Raw genomic sequence first — 25,052 nt, 5'->3', positions numbered from 1 at the left:
CGTTATTAGATCCACTATGTGAAGAATTGAAGATATACGTCAGCACAACAAATAACTGTCGCTTCGATCAACGTAAAACAAAGTACCTATAGTATAGTGCAAATCAGGTCCGTAGTTAGCACTGACCTCAGTCCAAATTTGGTTCAAATAAAGTATAGATTACAAGATTATATTTTCGCAGCATGGATTAATCCGTCTACAAAAAAAATGAATAATACATAAATTGATCAGTATGAACCTATTCCGTCTTATCAATCGGTTCCTAGACCTATTTGGTAGTGAAATAAGTCAGTTGAGGACGAGGAACGTTTTGGACGTCCTTTGATTTTACAAATATATGATAATATGAAAAAAGATCGCGAGTTTCTGATATCTAGATGTCTTTATGTTTCTTCAAATACGCATAATTGATCAGAAATGATACCATATGGAGTTTTCGGAAAAAGAAAAAATGTAAACTTTTGGATAAAGGCGTTGGCAAGTAAGGGTAATATTTTGGAACAAACTGAAAACTGAATGATATCCTGTGAGATATTTTCATTTATTTTTGTGTCAATAAAACAATCCACTGCTGCAATATTTGCTGACACCTTGTATAAAAGGAAAATATCCCATCATGCATTGTTTTGATGTAGATGTCTAAGAGAGATTAGGCAACGAACGAGGAATGTAAATTGGACTAAATGAATTAGCTGATATACGGTTTCACCAATGTCGTTTTAAATTCACTCGCAAATTCGGCCAAAAAGAGTAACATGCTAGGTTCGGTTACATTTGCTTGAACTTATGTTATGTTAATAGTTTTGACGTATCGTGGACTACAATGAGAAAAAATAGGTATCCAGCAGAAGCTTTGTGATCTGTCTTTTGATAGTTCTACGGTGGAAGGGCGATAGGGAAAAGCTGGTCTTTTTGGAAGGGTGGCAATGAAGAAACCTCTTTTAAGACGTCTAAATAAAATTAAGATATTGCAGTTGAACAAAAACACAAATTGTACACATTGGATGTGTACAATTTGTGTACGGATGTTAGAACCATGTGTTATCCCGACTGTAAAACATAGCGGACGCTAATGGTTTTGGGCAGGTTTGGAGGAAGGACGACTGAAGACCTAATAAAAATTGAAGGGATTTTGAAGAAAGACGGGAATGTCCTACTTCCACTCACGTCTTTAGAATATCTTGAAAATGAATGGAAACAAATAAACGATGATTTTGATTTTGAAAAAAATTGAAGCGTTCAGCTTTTCTTAACTTAAAGTCGATATAACTAACCTCACTCGTTCTAAGCAAGAATATCTTCTCTCACCTGAACAGTTTCTCGCTGTTGTAGCAATAAGAAATGCTATATTTAGATTTGGACAAACTTTTTCGTAAAAGCAAAGATTTTATTAAAATTCTTTCAGATGAAAAATAGCTTCAAAAGTGTATGCATTCTTGTACTAAGTGTTTTTAAGTTAAAAGTGTAGGAACATTTTTTCCAGGTACTTAGCTTTTTTATTAGAACGGATGATAACAAATTCAACTTTTGAACAAAATATGTCAGCCCTTACAGCCTACTCACCCTGCTGCATACATCACAACTGTAATAGGGGTATACAAAAAATATGTAATATATTTGAATTTACTCAACTCAAAACTGGAGGTAAAGATATATCTTATAGAAAATTTTTCGTATTTGTTTTACCTTTTATACTTTTTGGCATCATAAATTATATTATTTCCTAATTATCATTGCCGTTCGCCTATAAATTTTCGATTTTCTTTCCTTTTAGAACCACAAAAGTCTATTTTGAAAATATGCGTTACTCTTTATATTTGTATATAGAAGTGCACTTTTGATTCCACTTTATTAACCAACTCCCCCTCGTAATCAAATAATAAATTATTCAAATACCTACAAAACTCAATAAATAAACATATTTATACGTCTTATAAAAACTCGACACTCCATACAACTTTCAATCAATGTTTGAATGGTTTATATGTTACAGGAAAGTCTGATTACATAAATACCCATTAGAATAACGGACTTCCCAATCAACTATTAAGCAGATACCATAACCAACAAAGTATAGATATCTACACAGTACACTCTGCCATTTTCTCCATCAGATGACCTCAAAACGAAATAAACTGGCATAATTGGAGGCCGGACCTGATTGGTCGACCGTCTACTGTTCGAACCAATGAGAAGCGAGGGCCGGCCGATCTCGTAGTCTCCCAAGCCTATTAATCCCTGCCTAATGAGATGCACAAATCTTGCTCTTTGCAAGTATCAGATGATCCGCGGCGTTGCCAGTGCTCGATAAATCTGATCATCTTTAATGCTACTTTAATTACATTATAGGAGGAGAAAATATATTTATATCTATTAATGCAGTGTTAAACAATTTTATATTTTATTAGGATTTTGGTAGCTCGGATAAAATATATTTATAACCATACATAATTATTATAGTATACAGTAAGTTCATTAATTAACCAATTTGAATAAAATAAGCAGTAAGGCAAAATAAAAAAATGATTGAGTAATTTTCGAATCCAATCAATATAAGTTTTTCAAAGAAAAATGTGAGGTGAACAAGATAATTGACAAATAATTTTACACCCTAGGAAGACAGACCAAAGAAAACGTTCAAATTATTCTGCATTTACAACTCAGCAATGAAAACAGGGTGGAAAGTCGCCTTTAATATGTTGCAAATAGATTTTGAAATTATACCTAATAAAGTCTAATGCGGTAAGATCGGGCGATCCAGAGGGCTATTGCTCTCCTTCTTAGATAGATAGAAGAAGATGCAATGCAGAAGTGGTTTACTGAAAGAAATATTTTTTATGAGCAACTAGAGCTGAACTTTATACAATTATAAAAATGCGCAAGGCAGAACATGACATTTTATCGTTAAGTTTACTACCCTATCATCCGGAGCTTGCAACATTTAAATTAGACGATGTGTTTAAATTAATAGAAAAAACATTTTGTGAAGTGGCTGTAGAATATTGGAAAAATATTTGCACGAATGTGATAACATTCAACAACAAGTTTAAAAGGAATACATTAAAAGAGAACATATTATGGACAACGTGGCTAATTTAATGATAAACTTAGATAGTGACAGCAAAAGTGAATTTTCAGATAATGAAGTCGAAGACGATCTCGACTGAGGTTGCAAACTCATCGTGTAGCCTGTTATTTTGTTACTTTAATTTTAACTTCAATCAATAAACGTTTCAATATTAAATGACAATTGTTATTAATATTTTTTATTCCCTATAACAACAAACTCGTTTCTTTGAGATTGTTTCTCACTTATTAGTTCTTACTGGGATTACTTCTTACTTATTGATGAAATATTGTATTGGAGTAATAATATTAAATTAGGTATTCTTCATATACTAGGAGTATCTGGTATTGTTAGCACTAGTACGTAAAATAGATTTTCTATTTCCTAATATAATGGACAATACCTAGAGTAAGTAGAAAAATAATGTATGCATCACATCTGGGAAGGCCTTTTTTGGATTCATGTGATTGTCGCCTTCGGGTTCGGTTCATAGAAACATAATCATATTGCTCAAAAAATTTAATTTCAACTTAAATGTTGATTACCAATTCTAATCAAGAACTGAAGATTAAATTTTTATTTATGTTAACTATAGTATAATATTATGTTCAAATAAAATCATTCTACTTCTTATCGACTATAAAATACAAATTCATTTGATGGTACCATCAAAAGAATTTTTTGAGGTCTGACTTTGATAATTCTCTCATTGCCGTTTAGTTCTGCGTAACTATTTTCAAGGTTATAGCTTAAGATGTTTTCCACTACCACAACTGGTCTTACTTTCGTTTGAGTCAATTCTAACAATGCAAAGTTTGCAAAATCTCGCTAATATTTTATATCAATAGGTATGACCTATATTCATAATTACATAAAAATTGACGATTTTCAACAGAAAAACTAAATCTAATCCTAAAGTTAAATTTAATATATGTTGTTCAGTTGATTCTATTTTTAGTTCATTAACCCAAAGAAATAATTTTTAGTTTTCTTGTTTTATCCCTAAGAAATCATATATAAAAAGTCAATCGACAAACATAAGCTTTATTTCTAGGGTATGGTTACCATAGTTTGGTTGAATGCTCAATTTGTCTCATACTTTTGTCCAAATCACCTCATCTATGAGGAACGTTGAGTATATTTACTCGAGTTTCTGCATTTAACCAGATGTAATTCGATATATTAGTGCAGAGGAAGACGGAAGAGAAGAGAAAAGGCAAATACCTCAGATTACTTTTAAATTATTTGTTTTTAATTATGTGCCACTTTTGTAACGTTCGGCCATCTTGGCTCAGTAGACGAGAATCACTCGGGCGAGAGGCTGCGTCGCATGTCGTTCACAAAACAGATATCGGTGTTTACGTAAAAAAATATTAATATAGCAAAATTGGTGTTCTGATGTTATTTCCGAAATTTATAAATATTGTTTCTCAGAAATATTATCGTTGTTTGACTTATTTGACTATAGTTTTCGTATGACATCTATCTAGTCGGGCAAGTGGATATAAGGTATCCGCTTTGCTGGCTATTAATAATTATTGAAAGATATTTAAGAATAAAAATTTCAAAACCATGTGTGACGAAAAACAGGAGCAACGTATCAATCTCAAATTTCTCGTTAAATGGAATAAAACTCCGACTAAATGCTATAAATTGTTCCAAGAGGTCTATGGGGACAATTCTCTATCTCGTGCGCTTGTTTTTGAGTGGTGTAAGCGCTTTAGTGAGGGCTGAGAGAGCACTAATAATGACCAGCGCCCAGGTCGCTCTGTGACTGATTCAAATCCGGCAACAAAGACCAAAATCAATCAAATTGTGCGTGCAGATCGTCGATTGAGTATCCGGATGATTGCCGAGGCTGTAAACGCCGATAAAGAAACGGTTAGAAAAACTTTACACGAGGAATTACACATTACACACACAAAGTCTGTGCGAAGTTGGTGCCAAAAAATCTGACTCTTGACCAAAAGCTCTTGCGTCGACGGATCTGCTCAGATTTTCTTGAAAGGCTAAAAATAGATCTGCTTTGAAAGGGACCCGATTTGAGTCGATGGAAGCGGTAAAGTAGAGCCCCTAAAGGCACCCACCAAAAAAGACTTCCAGCACTACTTCAAACAATGGAAAAAACATATGGAAAGGTGTGTGGCGAGGGAGGGGAAGTATATTGAAGAGGAGAATTCGAATGTAGAATATTTTTTATAATAAAGCCCTTTTTCATAACGATTCTCGTTATTTAATATCCAAACCTTGTATGTGATGTTTATTCTAGATGATAAATAAATATAATCAAGGCTCGTAAGATCCAGATGTAATGTAAACGGCTATACATTTATGAAAACCAGGAGAGTCAATGAAGAGCAATGCCAAAAATTATAGTCTAGCCTACGCAACCTGTTAAAGACATGTAGAAAGTAGGAGTGCTGCTTCAAAACTTTTTTGATTTCTCCACGTTTTCACTGGAAACCAAGAGGTAGAATTAACAACATATCTCAAAGACATGGATAGTGTTTTCCCTAGACTAACGCGAAAAGAGTTCAAACATTTAGCTCTCAATTATGTAAGAAAACTAATTTAATATACCTACTCGAAAAATTGGCACACTTATATGAAAGTTGAAGATGACTGGTTATTTATATTAGGAAACTTCAATCACGAATTCGAAAGCAAGATCGGTTGGATTTAAGCAGTCCTGAAGTTGGAAGCCCCGATTGAAAAATACAATATCGATGCCTCTAGACCAGTATTTTCAAACCTTTTTTATGCCGTGCTAGATCCTATGTATCATATCAATAATTTTTAATATAAAAAAAATTAAATTGTTCAATTGAGAGACTGAAATGATAGGTTACATGAAGAAATAACTAGGAAATTGTTAACGAAAGTGAATTTTTAAAAAATATAATTAAAAACTAGAATTCTTATTCGAAATAATTTTAATAAAGATTTTTTCCACGATAATTAGATATTTTAAATTTAGCGAGGTCTTTGCGCATGATGCTTGCTGCTCAGAGATTTTATGTTAAGTTTCAATTTAGTGAGTTTCAGTCTACATTCTGCCCGTTCTGTAATATCCAGACAATTTCTTTATTTACCAGTAAATCATCTACAGCACTAAAACAACATTCAGCTTGATATGAAGATGGAAACGGTAACAATAGTTTCCTTGCACATTTGGTTAATACTTATTTACTCACAAAGCCATACCATCGCTCCTTTTATATTAAATAAAATTTTTACTGACTCATCATTTTCCATCTCTACACGTTCCTCTTGACACTGCATATTTAATATATTAGATAAATCCAGTAACATTGGCGTCTGACTACTCCCAGATCGAGGATGGTGATTCTGCTTCTTTTTTGCTAAGAATCACGGGAACACAGATTTTTTGATTCAGATGCGTCCGGGGGTTCACACAGAACCTGCCGTGTGTCGTACAGAGGCTGACTTGAGAAAGGCAAAAAACCGAGTTGATAATTTGGTATCGTCAAACGATTTTTTACCATTTATTGGCCGCAATAATTTAGGAATTAGCTTTTTTCTTCTTCCAATTTTGGTACGAAAATCTAGCAATGCATTTAAATGGATCAGAGCAAAAGTCCTTTTTCAAATTCCCCCTTTTACATTCAATTTACCATGCTGTGTAGCGTAAGCTCTACGTTGAGAAATACTGCTCTAGACTGTACAACATGGATGAAACTGGTATTGCTACGACTTATAATAAACCACCTGAAATATTGGCAACGAAAGGAAAGAGACAAATTTAAATAATGGCAAGCACAGAACGGAGTCAGTTAACAACTGTAATCAATTGTTGTAATGCCGCTGGTTCCTTTCTCCCGCTATTCTTAATTTTTTCCTGGAAAAAAATACAACCTAGAGTTGCACTTCCTGGAATTCAAGGAACCTGCAGTCGAATTGGTTGGAGTTATTTCTATATCGAATGCATTTCTTTGCCACAACTATTACCCGTTGGGTGCTCTGCTTTTGAAGGCACTGCTGAGTATATTTGTGATAATTGTTCCTATTCTAAATTTGAGTTGAAGTTATGTTTTCTTAGTTACTAATTATTTTCAGAGCTTAAAAGGTTAATTTTCATTTTGCCCTAGTAGGTAGGTACTGTATGCAAATTTACCCAGGGGAGGAACAAAGTGAATAATTACCCATTCCCGCCGGGAAGGTATACTACTTTGTTTTGCCGCCATTTTGGTAAACATTAGTTAAATATTCGGTAAACCAACGTATTTTAATCGTTAAAACATTTTATCAAAATCAATCATCGCTACTGTGACGATGAGAAAGTTACGTGAAATTTTTGGGAGAAACAACGTGCCAACAAGACACACTATTTATAGAATAGAGACTGTAGCTGATAGGCCCAAACATGTACCACTACGTACTGCAAGATCGAAAACATAACTGCTGTTCAAGCAAGTGTTCAAAACAATCCATCAACCTCAAATGACACAATAGCTTCTTCCATTTACGCCGCCGTACATATACCAATAGGATGTTCCAGCTCGCCCATGACAACCCCGATTTTCATATATAGTAGGTTCTGGGCAATAGAGAACCCTCAAATTATTCATCAGTTACCTTTGCATCTATTAAAAGTGACAATCTGGTGTACAGTTTGGTCTGGAGGAATCATTGGACCTTAGTTATTTGGAACTGAAAACGGCTTAAAGGTAACTGTCAATGGGCAGGGATATCGTGATATGATTGAAAACTTTTTAACGCCACGACTGCATGCTTTGGGCTTGATTAACATATAGTATCAGAAGACGGCGCCACATCGCATACAGCCAGAATACACTGTAATTACTGCGATACCTCTTTTCCACAAGTTATTTCAAGAAATGGTGATGTTGATTGGCCTCCACGGTCGCCTGATTTGACTGGTCCGGGCTTTCTTTTGTGGGGATATCTGAAAAGTAAGGTTTATGCAAACAAACCAAAAACTCTAAGGCAAGTCAAACAAAATATTCGTGATTAAATTAATGAAATACAGCGTGAAATGTGTGAGAATGTGATGAAAAATGTACTCAAAAGGTTTCGCATTTGTGAGGCGAACAGAGGCGGACATTTATCTGATATTGTATTCCATATATATTTATCAATATAAGATCCATTCTCTTTTATTTAATCAAAAATTATAAACAAAGTAGTATACCTTCCCGGCGGAAGATATTCACTTTGCCCGTCCTTCTCAATAATCTATTAGTATATATGCAAAAAAAACAATTACGACTATTATGGAGCTATAATCGCTTAAAGGAAAAATTTCTCAACTAGCCATATAAATGAATATTTTGTACCATAAGTCTTACCTAACATTTTGCTTAAATCGGCATTATGAAGATCTGGATTTTCGTCTGCTAATTTTTTTCTCTCCACTTTCGCCCAAACCATAAAAGCATTCATAGGCCTCCTAATTCGGGCTTCTTTCGTCACTTTTTGGCCCGGCGCGCAAACTTTCGGTGCGAAACTAGTTCTTTGACCGTATACGGACATATTGTCGTTATAATTTGGTCTCATATAATCGTTACCACCGAACCGAGTATTGTCAAATTGTCTGTATTCGTACACTGAGTCCGACATCGTCCCCCACAAGTCTTGAGATTTTGGGATACCTTGTGCTATCACTTGAGATGCGGAAATCATCTCGTCCTGGTATTCGTATCTATATTGAGGTTGTAGCAAAGGAGGTGTCGCATTCGGTGAGATACAGTTTGTGTAATGATTATTCGGTACAGGTGATGATGTAGCATCCTCCATTATCCTGTAATTTGAAAAAGATATTTAAGAAGAATGAAAAATATGATCATCTGATTGCATAGTCTTTTTTCTTTCATCAAAAGGTATTGGATTATGAAGAGATAAACAAAATAAAATGATTTAATCATAAAATACATAATAAATTGAAATAAGAAGAAATCTTTCACCTAGTATGAATAAAATGTTTAAGTAAAAAGCTTTTGATAGTGTTAAACAAACAGTTTCGGATAGCTTGAAATAGAAAAAAGAGAAAGAGGAGATAAATACACAATCAAGTCTATTTGCCAAAAGCAAAGAAGAATGAGATATTATAGGTAAAACCCAATAGAATTTTCTAAATAAACCTTTGCGATGACCTCAAGATATGCATTTAACAAAAATTTACCAAGAGTACTATAAAAGAGAAATATGAAGGTTAATGATGGCAAGTCAAAAGTAGTATATATAAGAGAAATAAATTAATAGATAAATATAACGATAGAAATGGGAAAATTTAGCAATTGAATATATAGGAACAGACGAAGCAGAAATAAACGAAACTGTATATACTTTCAAGGTTATAGGTAGAGAAGAAATCCGCAGGAAAACAAAAATGACGATATATATCAGACAGAATACCAGGCGATAATAACATGTGGAAGTGAAAGCTAGATGCTTGCAAATACAACAAAAATGAGAATATAAGTAATGAAGATGAAGTACTTGAGGAGAGAGAAGGGAATTACACATAGAGACAAAATTAAAAACAAAGCAGTAAGGGAAGAATTAAGTATTGAATCAGTAGCTGGATGATAGAAATTAATGTGAAATTCTTCTTCTCCAGCTTCTCACTTCTTATACCTTTTTATATATTTTTCGGGATGATTTATCTTGATATTCTTGATTTGATCTAAGATATTATCTAAGATGAGTTCACAAAATATTAACCTAATTCTAATTCATAACAAAAATATAAAAAGGAAACATTCAACAGCATTGGAACTATTCATCGTCGCTAGGCTCAAGACCAACGCATTCTTTGTGATACCAAGTGAAACATTTTGAACACATTCGTATATCTAGTTGGTCTTCTGTTTCACAAGCTGCACATAACGATGACTCCTGTGTAGCTTGATTACACGTGTACTGTGGGATCGAACTTCGTTGTTTGGAAGTTGACGGAGCTGAAAGTTTCGAAGGCTTTTTGTTACTTGCTGCGCTTTATAATTTAACACCTTTCGCCTAACCCTAGTCTCTCCAACATTCTGTTCTTCGGTAGGAGTCGGAAATATTTCCTGAAAAGACTTATTCATTGTCTTAGTTGGATAAGATTGTTGAGGAATTGGTTTACTTCTTCTAATTAAAGTCACCAGTGGGACATATTCATCGTCTGAATTCGGAAGACTTCCATTTATTTCATGGGGCAAGGGTCTTTGTGTTACTAGAGAAGGTGCGAATGCGGCATCAGGTATTGCGTCAGGATTTAGAGGGAACAATCCTGTAGCTCTAAATCCCCTCACAATATTTTCCGCCGTCATACACTTGGGCCAAATACGAGAAAATATTATGTTGAACATACTCTTGTTCAGGCTTCTTTGTGGGAAGGTATCCCAATATCTCAAAAGTTCCTGATCCTAATTTGCTTCAAAAGAGCGAAATACAGCCTTATCCAATGGCAGGAGCTCTTGTGTTGTATTTGAAGGCAAACAGAATAAAGTGATACCAAGAGACTCTGCTGTTTCAGCAATGGTAAAATCTAAATGGCTTGTAGCTCTATCAAACACAAGCAGTGTAGACCCGTTCGATTTATACTGAGCAAAATGTCTTAGAACGTTATTGAAGAGTTGTGTCCTCATAGAGCCTTTAGGTGTCATTTTTACCATAGTTCCATGAGGCAAATTATCGCAAAATTCTGGTTTTAAGCGTTTTCCTCGAAACAATATCATAGGTAGAATGGAGTTGCCCATAGCATTACAACAAGCTACGATTGTTACATTTTCGGCGTGTTCGGGCGCAACCATATTAACCCGCCGTACTTCTCTCTCGGACAGAACGCATTGTTGATGGTGAATGGTGAGGCGGCAGCCTTTCTCGTCCATGTTGTATATATTTTGGGGTTTATCCTTAATATTCAATGTTGTCATAAGTTTGGTTATCTTGGTGAAGTATTCGCTCACAACTGTTAATTTTCTGAGCACGGGCAGGATTCATAGGCTGTGCCTTGCGAACGGACAAATCGTCATTTCGTTTTAAAAACAAAGCAAGCCAGTCTTTACCAGCAAGCTGTTTTTCTTTATTAAAGTTATTGGGAATGTGGTTGATATCATTCCTGATTTAATATGCTTGGACGACCCAGCTTCTTTTCTGACAAGCCTTGAACTGAATATCGCCGTAACGTGCGCCTTGTTACCTCGAATCTAGAACATACATTTCTTTGAGATTCTCCGCTTCTGGCAGCTGCTACTGCTTGTTCAAGTTGGTCTTGAGACCAATGCTTGCGCAGATTTTTGTAAATCTTCCCCATCTCAAATCTAAAGTAAACAAAAGAAATAGAAAACAGTTTTAAGGTAATACATTCCACTGGCGAGTTATATGGCCCCTGGGCCATATAACCAATCACATCGTCGGGCCATATTAACAGAAGGTACATCCAGAGAACATAATGGGTAAAAACAACACTTAGGGTTTCATCACTTAATAAATATTCTGTGTATAGGTACTTCACTACGTACACTTACCTCTCTTAAATGGGTAAGGAGTTTACGTTGATTCTTACAGAAAAACGTGCTTAAGAAATTAGCGGAATGTGCTCAGAATGTGCTTAGCGCAGCAGATATAACATAACTAGTTACAATACGCAAAAATGAGGCATCTAAAGGTTGCCTATACAATGGTGTGTGGAGACTGGGAATAAATACTTTACTTTTTGTGCTAGCGATTTTGGGCCATATTACCCGCTGGGCCATGTTTCAATATTTCTTATAGCATGTGAGTTTTTTTGATATTTAGTGGTTTGTTGATGCAGTTTTATTCTTCTTAGTATTTAGGGAATAAATTGAAAGGTCATCAATACGATAAAAATAAATAAAAATGCATTAAAGAAGTACAATACCTATATCAGAAAAACACACATAGATTCCTGTTTTACTTTTATTTTTATGTTGATATTCATATTGTAACTGATCTATTGATAAAAATAGTTAAACAAATTGTCAATATCATATTTTGACAAAAATCGATATAGGTTGGAACGTCAAATTTTACCTGTTATTTTGAATTGATTTCTTATCAAAAATGGTCTAAAATGTTTTTGATACATTGTCAAAATAACAAGTAAGAGGCCATTTGGAGCTATTTGGAAAGCACAATGAGATTACATGGAATCAGCTGATAGTAGAAATATTGGAAAGAAGAGGGAAAAAATGGCAAGTAAAACAATGATAAAAAGAATGGAACAAATTTATTCATGAAAAAATAGAAGGTTTTCAACTCTGTACCTTAGGATTTCTGCTAAATATATGTTTAATTGAATTAGAGTAATTTATTAGTAGCTTTAATAGTAGCTGTTAAAGGTCAATAAAATCCGTTTGTCTGCTAAAGAATTGTTTATAAGCAAATTTCAACATCAAAAACCTTTTCTTCTCTTTTTCTATGAATTACCTTCGACAGGGGCAACATTTTGGAAAAAGAGAACTAAGAAGAATGAAGAAGATGAGAAGAGAAAACTTTTCCTCATAAATATCATTGAAACAGCGTTTAGCGTTCAATGGTACTTAACTTTGATGGCAAGAACAAAATCCAAGAAAGTGATTTACAGTAAAAAGTACGCTGGAAAAGTGATATGCGACGTTCGGATCAACAATTAATGGTAAGCGAATAAACACAAAAATAAATAGAGCATTTAAAATCAAGTAGTAGTTCTGTTACTAGTGAGACTACAGAAAGTATGCCATCCAAGCTGGAATGGTGGAGGGTAATTAAAATATGAAGTGCTGAGTATAATAATGTTATCAAAAGTCGTTTAAGAAAAAACAAAAACAAAATTAGTTATTAAGTACAGTAATCATAGCAATGGCAATCCATGCTTGTGGGCACTCAATCAAATCGATAAGTTATAAATGGAACGAAGAGAAATGAAATGTGATGAAAATAAATAGTGGTATAACAGATGGTATAACGCAGATTTGTATTTTCCCTCTATGATTGTTGCCTCAGTGATATTATTCATCAGTATTTTCACAGCCAGTTTTGTTCCATTGCACAGTCGAGATTGATTAATGTTACGCAGCACGATGACAACTGATCCTACTTTTCACTGCAAACTGTGAAGTGGTAATCTAGGCAATTCCTAACCTAACCATACTGTTTTATAAAGGTGTCGACTGATTTGGAGGAACACAACTGTCTAGGAAGAAAATTCTGAACGGTCGTATTGAGATCATCGACATCTTTATTTTTTGCCTCCAATATTGCTCGTTCACTCAGTCAATTATTGTTATTGAACTGTTGCGCTATATCAGGAAAGACACGCTGATTAAGCTTATGTTTTGAGTCTGTGATGTGACAGAATCTGTGGGTAATGTGATGAATCCGGTCGAGGTGTACACTACGACTTTATTATTTGCAATGTCTAACAACTGCTTCGCAAACACATCTGCAGTCTCATCATGTATCTCAAATACTCGCAGTAAAGTGTCACTATCACGAAAGATCAACACAAAAAGAGCACATAACTTGAAATGTCACTATCACATGGAATTACCGAACTAAAGAAAGTTCTCGCGCATATACGGTAATCGTCACTTATAAAAGTACAAAGATGAAATTTTTGTTTGAGGTATCGATCGACATAGAGGATGGATAGATTACTTTCGAATTCTTCCTAGTGAATTTGAACTTAGAGAAAATTGGTGGTAACGCTTCTATTATGAGAAAAAATTATATTCAGAGTAAATAAAGATATTCAGAATAATTTTTAGGGGAACTCGAGTACATTATTGCGCTTTGAAAAGCCTCCAAAAACCCCCTTCGCCCGACATCCTACAAATCACACCTTAGTGTGATTATACTTTCAGTTGGAACATTCTTGAAACAGGATGAAGAATCTCTCAATAAAGTATTCATAATTGTAGAGAGTTCAAAGCCAGATAAATCGACATAGACAAATGATGGTATCCTAAATATCAATCGGTGTAATCATTTGATCAATACATGAAAATACAAAGGATATGATGAGCAGTTAAATAAGGAAACTGTATTATAATGTCATGTATGTCAGATCACCGGTTTTTAACTGTTTTGAACGGTTTAAAACGTCCTTGTTCGAAAGCTCTAATCTGAACAGAAAGCAACACCACCCATCACTTTCATTAATAACCAAAAAAAGGATCCACGGTTCTATTTTCTAATAGTATAAAATGAAATTTAGTACATATACAGATGTGCTTGATATATTTATTCTCCTCTGAATATCAATAAATCGGAAATCATAGCTCCTCGAAGTATAAAACAACTACTTTCCTGGCTATTGTCCTCTTTGTGGATGCAAATAGCAGCAATTGTTGCTATTGCCTTCATTATAGATTACAGCTTCCTTCAAAGGGAGTTAATACCGTGCGGAGATTCAAGATCGAGGGCGGCTTTAATCTGCATTCTGATTTTTTATAGAGGTTATAAAAATAGCAGCATTTTCTCACTCAACTCTAACTCGCACTCACTTACATGTACACCTGGATCTTGGCGAGTCATCGCTAAAGTAAATGAAACAGAAAAATGTGAAATTCAGAAATCAAATTTGGATTGAATAAACAAATGAATAGATTGTTTAGGTACCCTGTGACGATAGAACAATTAAGGAAAATGAATGATGAAAAAAATATTTGCAATGCGTTGAAATTGAAATACAAGACATCGTGATACTATTTTATAAATTTATGGAAAAGTACAACGTATATATGTAATTCCGGGTGTCATTCACTTTGCTATCCATAGCTTATATTGTGTTTCCTTTTCATGCTTTGGCAGCGCAGATCCTAAGCCTATTAACTCTTTCAGAATGTTGAGGGTGTTGGTTGGTCCTACCTGCCAAAGATATTCATCTTTCACGTAGCAGAATCTGCACGTTCATTCTCTGGAGAAGCGTCTTTAGATATCGAATGAGGTGGCAAAGCCCAGAAAAGACTCCTACAGTATTAATAAATTGTATTGACTTAGGTCGATTGCCTCAACTCCTGTAGATTATTCCAGTAACTGAATGTTTTCCCATAAACCTCCTTACCTGATGTTTCCTTTATTTCCCGTAGCCGATTCCAAACAAAGGTTCAGTTCGTAGGAAATGCTATTTCATAGCTTTTTCAATTGTTTGTATTTGACTAACTCATTTTACTTGTCGGTGAATTATGATACAAGAATCGAGGCCAAAATGTCTAATTGATTTACTCAATCTAACAGAATAATAGATAAAGAATAAGAACAAGTATTAGAAAATTGAAACTCACCGGTTTGCATCACAGATTACAAATGCATTCAAAAAAGGTTTTTATATATTTGTATGTATGAAAAATATTTCAAAATAACATCTCTTGAGTGTTGTACTGTGGATGATCATCTGGAGAAATAAAAGAAACTTATTAATTCACGTGTGTATATTAGGTATATTATGTAGGTATATTATGCAATCAATTATATTCTAAGAATCAATTTACAACTGCAAATTTTTGTTGTAAAAGTAAATTTATTATATCACCTTTCAAAAAACTAGTGTCGATAAACACGTACAATCTACCGATGTTATTGTAGATATTGAAATTTATGAGAAAATTCCTTGATTTTGAATTGTTTTTTACGGTTATTATCGATGTTGTTTCAATTTCAGACTCCTACCAATACTTTTTCGAGCTGGTTTTATGACAAACAAGGAAATTAAACTAGCACTAAAGATAAGAATAATTATAGTTTTTCTCCGAAGCTCGAATTTAAAACAAATCTGAAATAAAGACTGTGATGCATCTATTAAACTCTATCAGCATATATGAGGTTCGATTATATACTAGATCGTGTATTAAAAGTATACTATTTATATATATATACTGTATTATCACAGTCAAAAGAACAGCATATTTGTTAGGATATTAATAATTTCAGTAAAACAACTGTGCTATTAGAAGAGAGTTTGGTTATTGTTTTCTATTAACGATTGAAACGTACAAAAAGAAAATGTAGAGAGGTGAAATGTGAAATAGATAAGAACGAAGTTATAATACAAACAGAGAGCAAGAAAAATTAGTAAAAATATAGCGGGAAAATCAAATTTATTAAAAAGCTTTATAGAACGAATGAAAGGAGTCTAAAGGAGGTTAAAATGAAAGATAGAACGGAAATATAACAAGTTTAGATCCGATTATGCCGAAAACCTCGATCTATATTGATCATGGTGTATTCGGACAATCGGAGGCCTGAGGTCCCCTTATTTTCTACAATGTGAAGACTTAGTTAATTCGCTAGTTGATTAGCTAACCACCCTCCCATTTTATTCACTTCTATAGCTAATGCTCAAGCATTTTCTACTCAGAATGAAATTTCTATATCTGATTCTGAATTTTTTTCGAAATAAATATATTATTGTCATAATAAAATTTCACAATTTTATGGACAAAATGACACAACTTTATATTAGATAATATAAAATAATAATTTGGCTTAACTCAATCATAACATATATAATATCTTATTTCATAGTAAATTGAATTATGGGGAATTGTGGAAATCTCATACAGAATTTCCTTTGTTCCATCCGAAACATTTTTACGAGTAAATGTATTTGCCATTTTCAGTTCTGGAGCTTTTGAATTGATTGAATAATTTTTTAGCACTGAAGGTGATAGAATTTTTCGCCAGATCAGAAGTGAGTATTGTTAACCTTCCATTAGGCGCGCGGGTATTTCTAACGTATTTGGTCGCGTTGTATCTAGCAGATACATATATCAAATAAATTTTTTTTGTTATTATTATTTTTAATATATTAATAAAGCAAATTTTATATGAATACTTCTTTTCTCCACTTTCAATTTAACATTTTTGCAAGTAAAAAAAATAATTATTTTATATGTAAAATGTGTGAAATTTTAATTAGGTTATCGCCAGAACTAGGTTTAAAGTTACATTATTTATTCAAAATATTTTACAAACTTATAAAATTAATCGGAATAATCACCCTCTTCAATTTCTTTATTATAACATTTATTACAAATCATATTTGTATGGAGTTTTATACATAAATGAATTCCACATTTTCTACAACAATATGCAGACACTGATGTTTTTTTATTTTCTACATAGCATGGTTCGCATCGCTTTCTTTTACTTGGTCCAGGTGTTGTCTCTTGAACTTCTTGTTGTACTTCCAAGGTTTTGTAATTTTTGATCAAATCTTTGGTTTGTCGTGGAAGACTTTTTATTTGGGCCCTCACTTTTTGTTGTTCATCTAGCAAGGCTAGTCCTAATTTTTTCAAATATTCTCTTCTTGTGACAAACGTATTTTTGTTTTCAAGAAATATCACCCGCGAGTTGATTAGAGCTACGTTCAGTAAATGGTAAAAAATTACCATAGGCCACCTCTTAGTTTATCTAGCAACATTATAAGTAGCGCAAAGCTTGTCGACTACATTAACGCCGGATTTTGTGTTGTTATAAAATGATATTATTTCTGGCTTTTTTGAAGCATCTTCTTCCACTTCGTTCGACGCCACATGCAAACTGGAAATACGGTTTTTCCTTTTTTCGGGACATATGAAACTAACATTAATTTTTTGTATATCCAAATAAACAAATAAATACTTAAAAACAATAAAATTTACGTTTGAATAATTACAAAACGTCAAAATGCACGAGAACTTATCCCAACTAAATCTGAATATAAACTGCCGCTTTTGGTCGCGCTGTATCTAGCAGATACAAATACAACAGAGGCTTACTCCAGTGTCACGAATTCAGGAGAGTTTCTTACCGCAACATATTACCATTGCCTGGCTGATTGTAGATAATTGTGTTTCTATTTGATTCACCACTTTTTTCTTATTAGTCTTGCAGCCTTCTGCATCAAGTAGATTTTCGTTTGAATGATATTACATCTAGCTTTTCGTTTGTACGACTTTTGGAGAATCAGTTTCTTTGAAAACACACTCATTGTTCTTTATAGTAATATTTACTTCAATTCTTTCCTTGAAGGCGTTTGTTATTGGCTAACAGATATTCTCTTTCCTCCTATTTTTCTTACTTCCTGCAGGATAGTTGTATTCCATAATTATTTTTCCTCCAGAAGACATTGCCATTTAAAGCTACAATTTTCGTGAACAATTCTATAAGCTGCAAGCTTAGGATTGCTTCTAGTACTGATTGTGCAGTACTTCTCAAACTCCGTTGATTCCTACACAACAAATATAAGAAAAAATTCCCAACAAAGTTATAGAAAAGATACAAAATAAAAACAAAACGGTATTAAATACAGGGAAGAAAAATATATTGTAGAGAAAAAACCTTTTTCACTGAACAGAACCATAAGTGTCCGAAACTGGAATCGTCCAGATCAAATATTTATAGTGAGTCAACAATAATTTTCGTGGTTTCACTTTCAATGTAAACCAAACCATTTTTATGGTATTAAACAACAGTAATACGAGGGCCATTTCAATAAGGTATGTAAGTTTGGAAGAAACTATTCGGTGAACCAATTCTCAAAGAAAGTTGGGGTCAGTCTTCGTAGTTGGCACACAAGAATTGGGAAATATTTTTAGCGGATGAAAGCAAGCAACCAAGTTTTTCCATATACGTTATATTTCTGATTCAAAACACGCATAAATATTCTTGTACAAGTTCGACAAAATAATTTTATAATCATAAATCTGTTGTCAATATTTTTTATTAATTATTTATAACCATGAATAGTTAATGTTAGCATTAAATTTTATAAAAGTCATACACTATTCGTCGATAAACATCTTTGGTATCATTCTTTCTATCAGTTGTTGGTGAACTTTCTTGTACAATGCGATAAATTTGGGAAATAAAGTGATTGCTTGATAATAGCATTCTCTGACTGATCTCCATGATCTTGTCTTAGGCATTCTAGTAAATGTAAAATATCCCTTTGACGTTGAAAAGTCCAAACACAAATTAATGTATCGTTTACTTCTAACAATCCCCAAAAAGCCTTAATCGATTCGGTTTTCATACAATAAAATTATTGAATAATTGAAATGCATTGCCCCTTATGAAATATAATGACTACATTAGGCACATTATATACTTGGATATTGCTCAAGTTACTTACTTGAAAGACTGTAATAAGTAAGAATTCTGACAGGAAATCTCATATACTCGGACCAGGTTTAAAGAAGCCCTCATAATACCCACCACCAGGACAAAAGTAGAGAATTTTACTATCTTACGTGTTTTTCGTAATTCCGTAACTATTTAAAAGCATTGATGGTGTAGGCTTTTTAGAGATCACTCGAAAAAGATACAGTGTCAAATAGTGAGAAAAGTGAAATGGAATGAAATAAAAAAGGATCCACTCGTGCTGATAAACAGAGAAGCAGATGAAGTTGAAGCCTAAAAGGACTTTCCATGGACATCGCTGCAAAGAGTAGCTAACAAGTGCTCAACAAAAAAGCTTTGTGTCTTAGCACAAGAATGTGAGAAGAAGATCGTGAAACATATTCTAAAAATTATAGAAATTCGTATCATCATAAATCAAAGAAAAGGAAATAGCTGGAATTAACAAGCTACATTTATTCTCACAAAGAAATCCTGACTCTGATTGTACATACATGATGAAGAGTGCTCTTGTGTGGTAAACGTTACAGGTGCATTGAAAAAAGACATAGACGGGATCAAGTGCATATGTTGCCAACTTTAGTTGCGCAACGACTGTTCAAAATATGAATTCACGTCATATATGAGGAAAAACAGTTACTTCCTTTCATCCCATTTCGTTTTATATATATTCATATATTTTTATATATTTATGCTTTTGAATGACTTGAAATTCTGCACTCACTGTGGGTATATTTTCAATATTTTGTTAGATTTTGCCCTTACTCTATTTTATATATTTGAAAAAACTTTTTTCAAGATGAATTTTTATAGAATTAAATTTCAAGAAATAATGTCAAAAAAAACTCAATTTGAGTCTGTACGTTTTTAGGATATCTGGGGTTGCACTGAGGAAATAACGTTTCGTAGGAAAAACCCACCTCAATATCATATGAGCAATCATCTCCTGAATTTTGTAGCATGAATTTAGAAACACCGTGTTTATCAATTTGAATATTGAATATTGATTTTTTTTTTAACTCCGCCTAGGGTGGTTGATGGGTGAATTGAGTAGCCCATTGACTATCATTGCCGGTCCCAAGCCTGGATAAAGGAGGAGGGTTAAGGGGTGAGGCCAGCAACCTGCCCCTCGTAAAAAGAAAAAACGCTCACAGAATTGTCACATTAACCTCGGAAACTGGATGGAGCATTGACGACGACACGGCACGAAAACGGGAAAAACGAGTATGGAAAGAAAACATAGTAAGACTCGGAAGTTAGAACATTACATCAAGGAGCAACAAAGACTATGAGGTGGTCTTAGAAATAGAGAAAAACAAAATAGATTTCTGCGCACTTTCAGAGACCAAGAAGAAAGGCAATGGCAGTCAAAGGTACCAAAACTACATACTGTTTTATAGTGGAGTCGACAAGAACTTGCGAGCACGGGGAGGAGTAGGGTTACTAGTGAATAAAAAATTTGAAAAAGATATTAAGGAAGTACAGTATATAAGTTATAGCATCATACAGATAACAGTAGAGCTGGCCAACGAAAGAACACACCTACTAAGTATATATGCACTGGATGTAAGCAGACCGAAAGAAGAAAGGGAAGCTTTTTTTGATGCCTTGCAAGCTACGTTAGACAAAATACCCAGTAAAGACAAAGTGTTTATTGGGGACGACTTTAACTCAAGAATTGGAAACACAGTTATCCCAGGAATCATGCATAGTTTCAACGAAGAAGCAGTGATTGATAACGGAGATATATTGATAGATGTATGCGCCCTCAACGAATTACGTATCAACAACACATATTTTGATCATAAGGAACAACAAAAGTACACCTTCGCTAACACGAGAGGCCAAAAATCAACTATTGACTACATAATTACAAACAGGAAAGTCCACCCCTCCCAGATACTTGACGTACGGGTATTAACATCGGCAAATATCGGCACACAACACGGTTTAGTATTGTGTAAATACCGCGTATCCCGCATAATAAAGAAAAGAAAAACACCCAACTACGTATCGAAATTTAATATAGAGTCGCTTAAGGATGAAAGCATTAAATACCTCTATCAAAACAGACTCCGCGAAAAAATTGTCCAAAACTCTATAAATGAAACCGACAACGTAGAAGCCGCCTGGGAGAAACTAAAGAATAACATAAAGAACAGCGCAAAGGAATCCCTAGGAGAAAGAACAATAGACACGAATAGAACACACAATAAACCCTGGTTCACTCTAGAAATTAAGGAGTTGGCAAATGAAAAAAAGAAAGCGTACATAAAATACATTACCAATAGAACACAGGAAGAATACGAAGTCTATAAAAGAGTGAGAAATAGAACAACCAACACAATAAAAAAACTGAAAAAAACATACTGGGAAAATTTCTCAGTGGAAATGGAACATGATTTGTACGGAGGCCAGAAAAAAATATGGAAGGAAAAAGGAAGAAACCAATCAACGAGGAGGTAGTGATAAATGTTATAAATCAGGAAATATGTGCAGCACATTTTGAGATCCTATATGATAACAACGGAAGCAGGGACGAAGAAGAAGTCGCAAACCCGCCATCCCCAAACGAACAGGAAGAAACCATCACATTAGAAGAAGTACAAACAACCATAAAGAAACTAAAGAATAGAAAATCACCAGGTACAGACAATATCCCAAATGAACTACTGAAGAACGGGGGCCCAGAAATCGAAAAAGAATTAATAAAACTGTACAATAAAATAGAAAGAACTGGAGTAATACCCGAAGAATGGAGAACTAGTATAACTATACCTATATACAAGAAAGGTTTAAAATCAGATTCGAAGAATTACAGAGGCATAACGCTACTTAGTAGTGTGTTAAAGTTATTTACCAAGATACTTGCAAATAAGATAACTGCTAAGGTAGGCATCTCAGAAGAGCAACAAGGCTTCCGCCCAAACAGATCCACTATAGACGCAATATTTATATTACGCCAGTTGATAGAGAAATCCGTAGAATACAATAAACCCATGTACACATGTTTAGTAGATCTAAAGCAAGCATTCGATAGAGTAAAACTCAACGATGTAATCCACCGACTAAACCAAAAAGGCGTCAAGAAGCATTATACAAATCTAGTAAGGCAACTTAAAATCAACACCAAAACAAGAATAAAAACAGACTGTGGGCTAACAAGAGAACTCAAAGTCTCATCCGGCATAAGACAGGGAGATAGCCTCAGCCCATGCCTTTTCAACGTAATAATGGACCAAATAATTGAGAGCGTAAACGAAGTTAATGCAGGATTCGAAATGAATAACCGTCGCCTGAGAATCCTTTGCTACGCAGATGACGCTATACTTATAGCTGAAAATGAAGACGATCTACAACGCCTCCTTCATAAATTTAACCTGACGGCACAGAGACTTAACATGCAAATCTCATGCGAGAAAACACAAAGCATGGTAATATCCAAAGACCCAATAAGATGCAAGTTTGTAGTAAATGAGCGCATTATAGAGCAAGTAATGAATTTCAACTACTTGGGCGTAGAAACAACGAGCAGCAGAAACATAACGGACGAGGTAGATAAGCAGATCAAGAAAGCAACTAGAATATCGGGATATTTACGGGACATTATATGGAGAAATAAATATATGAGCATAGAAAGTGAGACGTGAATCTACAAGACCTGCATCAGACCCATACTAACCTATGCCGCAGAAACAAGGGCAGACACAACACAAACAAAGAGAAAAATGAGAACAGCAGAGATGAAGATATTACGAACAATAAAGGGTACCACACTCCACGATAGAATACCCAACACAGATACCTTAAGAGAACTGGGAGTACAAGATGTCGTTAGATGGGTAAGAGCAAGACGCCGACAATGGAGAGACCATGTAGAACGAATGGCTCCAGAACGGATTGCCAAATGGGCCAAAACACAGAAACCAGACACAAGACGCCCAATCGGTAGGCCCCCAAAACGCTGGTACGATAGCTGGACATCGGCGTCACAAGAGGGCAGATGACAGACCTGACAGGACCTCGTCCTACTACAAGAAGAAGAAGAAGAATATTGATTTTTGGATTCGAGGAATTCAATGCTTTGTAAAAAAAAACAACGTAACTTAGAACGCTGAAATTATTAACTAATTAATTCCCAGTCTATGAATATTCGAAAGCACATAAATATATTAGAGTTAGTATAAATGGTTAGTATATATTTTGCCACAATCACACTAAGAAAACGATCATAATCTACCTAGAGAAGACTATTATATTGAGTGTGTTAGATAAATACAGTGTGTTACATACATATACATACACCATAGTTACACCACACCAATAGTTGTGAATATAAATATTTTTTTCATTTTTATCGCCTTGATGTTACCGGCTCTGGTCGGTATCATATTGGTATTATAAGAAAACCTATTAAAAATATGATCATAAACAATTATTATTGTATTAATCATGAGATTGTCTTGCATAGTAGATGCTAGATAAAAAATTTATTACAATGTGGATTTCGATATTTCAACAGAATATACGTTTATATACATATACACACATACACACACACACACACACACACACACACACACACACACACACACACACACACACACACACACACACACATACCTAGGCGTATGAATAGTCATGACACAGCTTTAAAAGCCCGTCAAGGAGATAATAGAAAAGCGGATAAAAGTCTTTCGGCTCTGGCGAGCATATGCCATAGCATAACCAGATTTTGTATGGAGCATATGTATGGAATATCGTTTTCGAAAAAAAAAGTTTCTATTGCGAAGCTGTCCTTACTACAAGGGAAGCTGGCTATCCGCATATGCAGTGCATACCGGACTGTAGTTGCTGAAGGAGTACGGATACTGGCAGTGCTGGATCCTATGAAGCTGCAAGTAAAAGAGAAGAAAGACAGGTGTTACGGAGTGTCGATGGCTGACGCAAGAACAAATCTCATCCAGAGGTAGCAAGTGAAATGGGACAATGAACGTATAGCCGACTCATTCCTATAATCGAAGTCTGGGTAAACAGGAAGACTAGGGAAATTGACTACTTCTTAACACACGCACTCACAGGTAATGGGTGCTTTCGGAAGTACCTATATATCAGATGGAGATCATACACTCGTAAATGCACCTATTGCTGTGGAAGAAACGATGCCGAGCATATGCCCTTTCACTACTGCAGATGGGAAGTTTCATTATTGCCAACATAATGGAATGCTTGTTAGAATCAGACAACTTTGAAAGCTCAGTTAGAAGCAATACGACATAAGCAATAATAAAGACCAAAGATAAAGAGTGTAGGAATTTGACATAGCGCAAGATAGCCTTTGCAACGAATCTACGGAAAAAAAGTCTCAACGCATGTTTTGTAGATTAGCATCTTTTGTATACACATCATATTTTTTTACACATCATTTTTCTTCAATATCCGCTGATCCTTGATTCTTTTATCGCTTGAGTTCTATATTGCTCTATAAATTTCAAAATCGAAAATATTCCCCACATCTTTTGATTTGAAACAAACGAGTAAGACATTGCCTACATTCTTAACATTACTAGACTTTAATTTATACACATTATTTTCACCGCCTGTGTAAAACTCTATAAGTAGATGATTAAGAGGAAATATAACTGCACTGGATCTCTATGTTAGCCGGCAATCAACTATTGTGGCTGAGTAATTACAACTAAAACATTATTATAGCTAACTATTAAAATTTGTGAAAAGAGTTCTTTCTCTTTACCTGTTTCTTGGTATTTATTGTTATAGTCGTAGACAAAGTATAGTATCCAATTTGCAGTAATGGTCATAGCTCACTTGACGAACTGTACAACTTTATTTTCATAAATTACGACGTACATAACCTTTCTTTGCATAGTATACT

General features: G+C 34.3%; 1 protein-coding gene across 1 annotated transcript in view; it reads right to left on the bottom strand.

Annotated features, from left to right (window-relative positions):
- Window positions 1–25,052, bottom strand: part of LOC130445920 (putative transcription factor SOX-15) — a 183,947-nt gene that overhangs the window by 108,110 nt on the left and 50,785 nt on the right. The window contains exon 2 of the mRNA XM_056781821.1: window positions 8,398–8,849. Within this exon, the coding sequence (XP_056637799.1) occupies window positions 8,398–8,849 (452 nt within the window). The remainder of the gene's footprint in view (window positions 1–8,397; window positions 8,850–25,052) is intronic.

Source organism: Diorhabda sublineata, chromosome 6 (assembly GCF_026230105.1).
Source record: "Diorhabda sublineata isolate icDioSubl1.1 chromosome 6, icDioSubl1.1, whole genome shotgun sequence".
Lineage (NCBI taxonomy): Eukaryota > Metazoa > Arthropoda > Insecta > Coleoptera > Chrysomelidae > Diorhabda > Diorhabda sublineata.
This window is presented reverse-complemented; position numbering and strand designations above follow the sequence as displayed.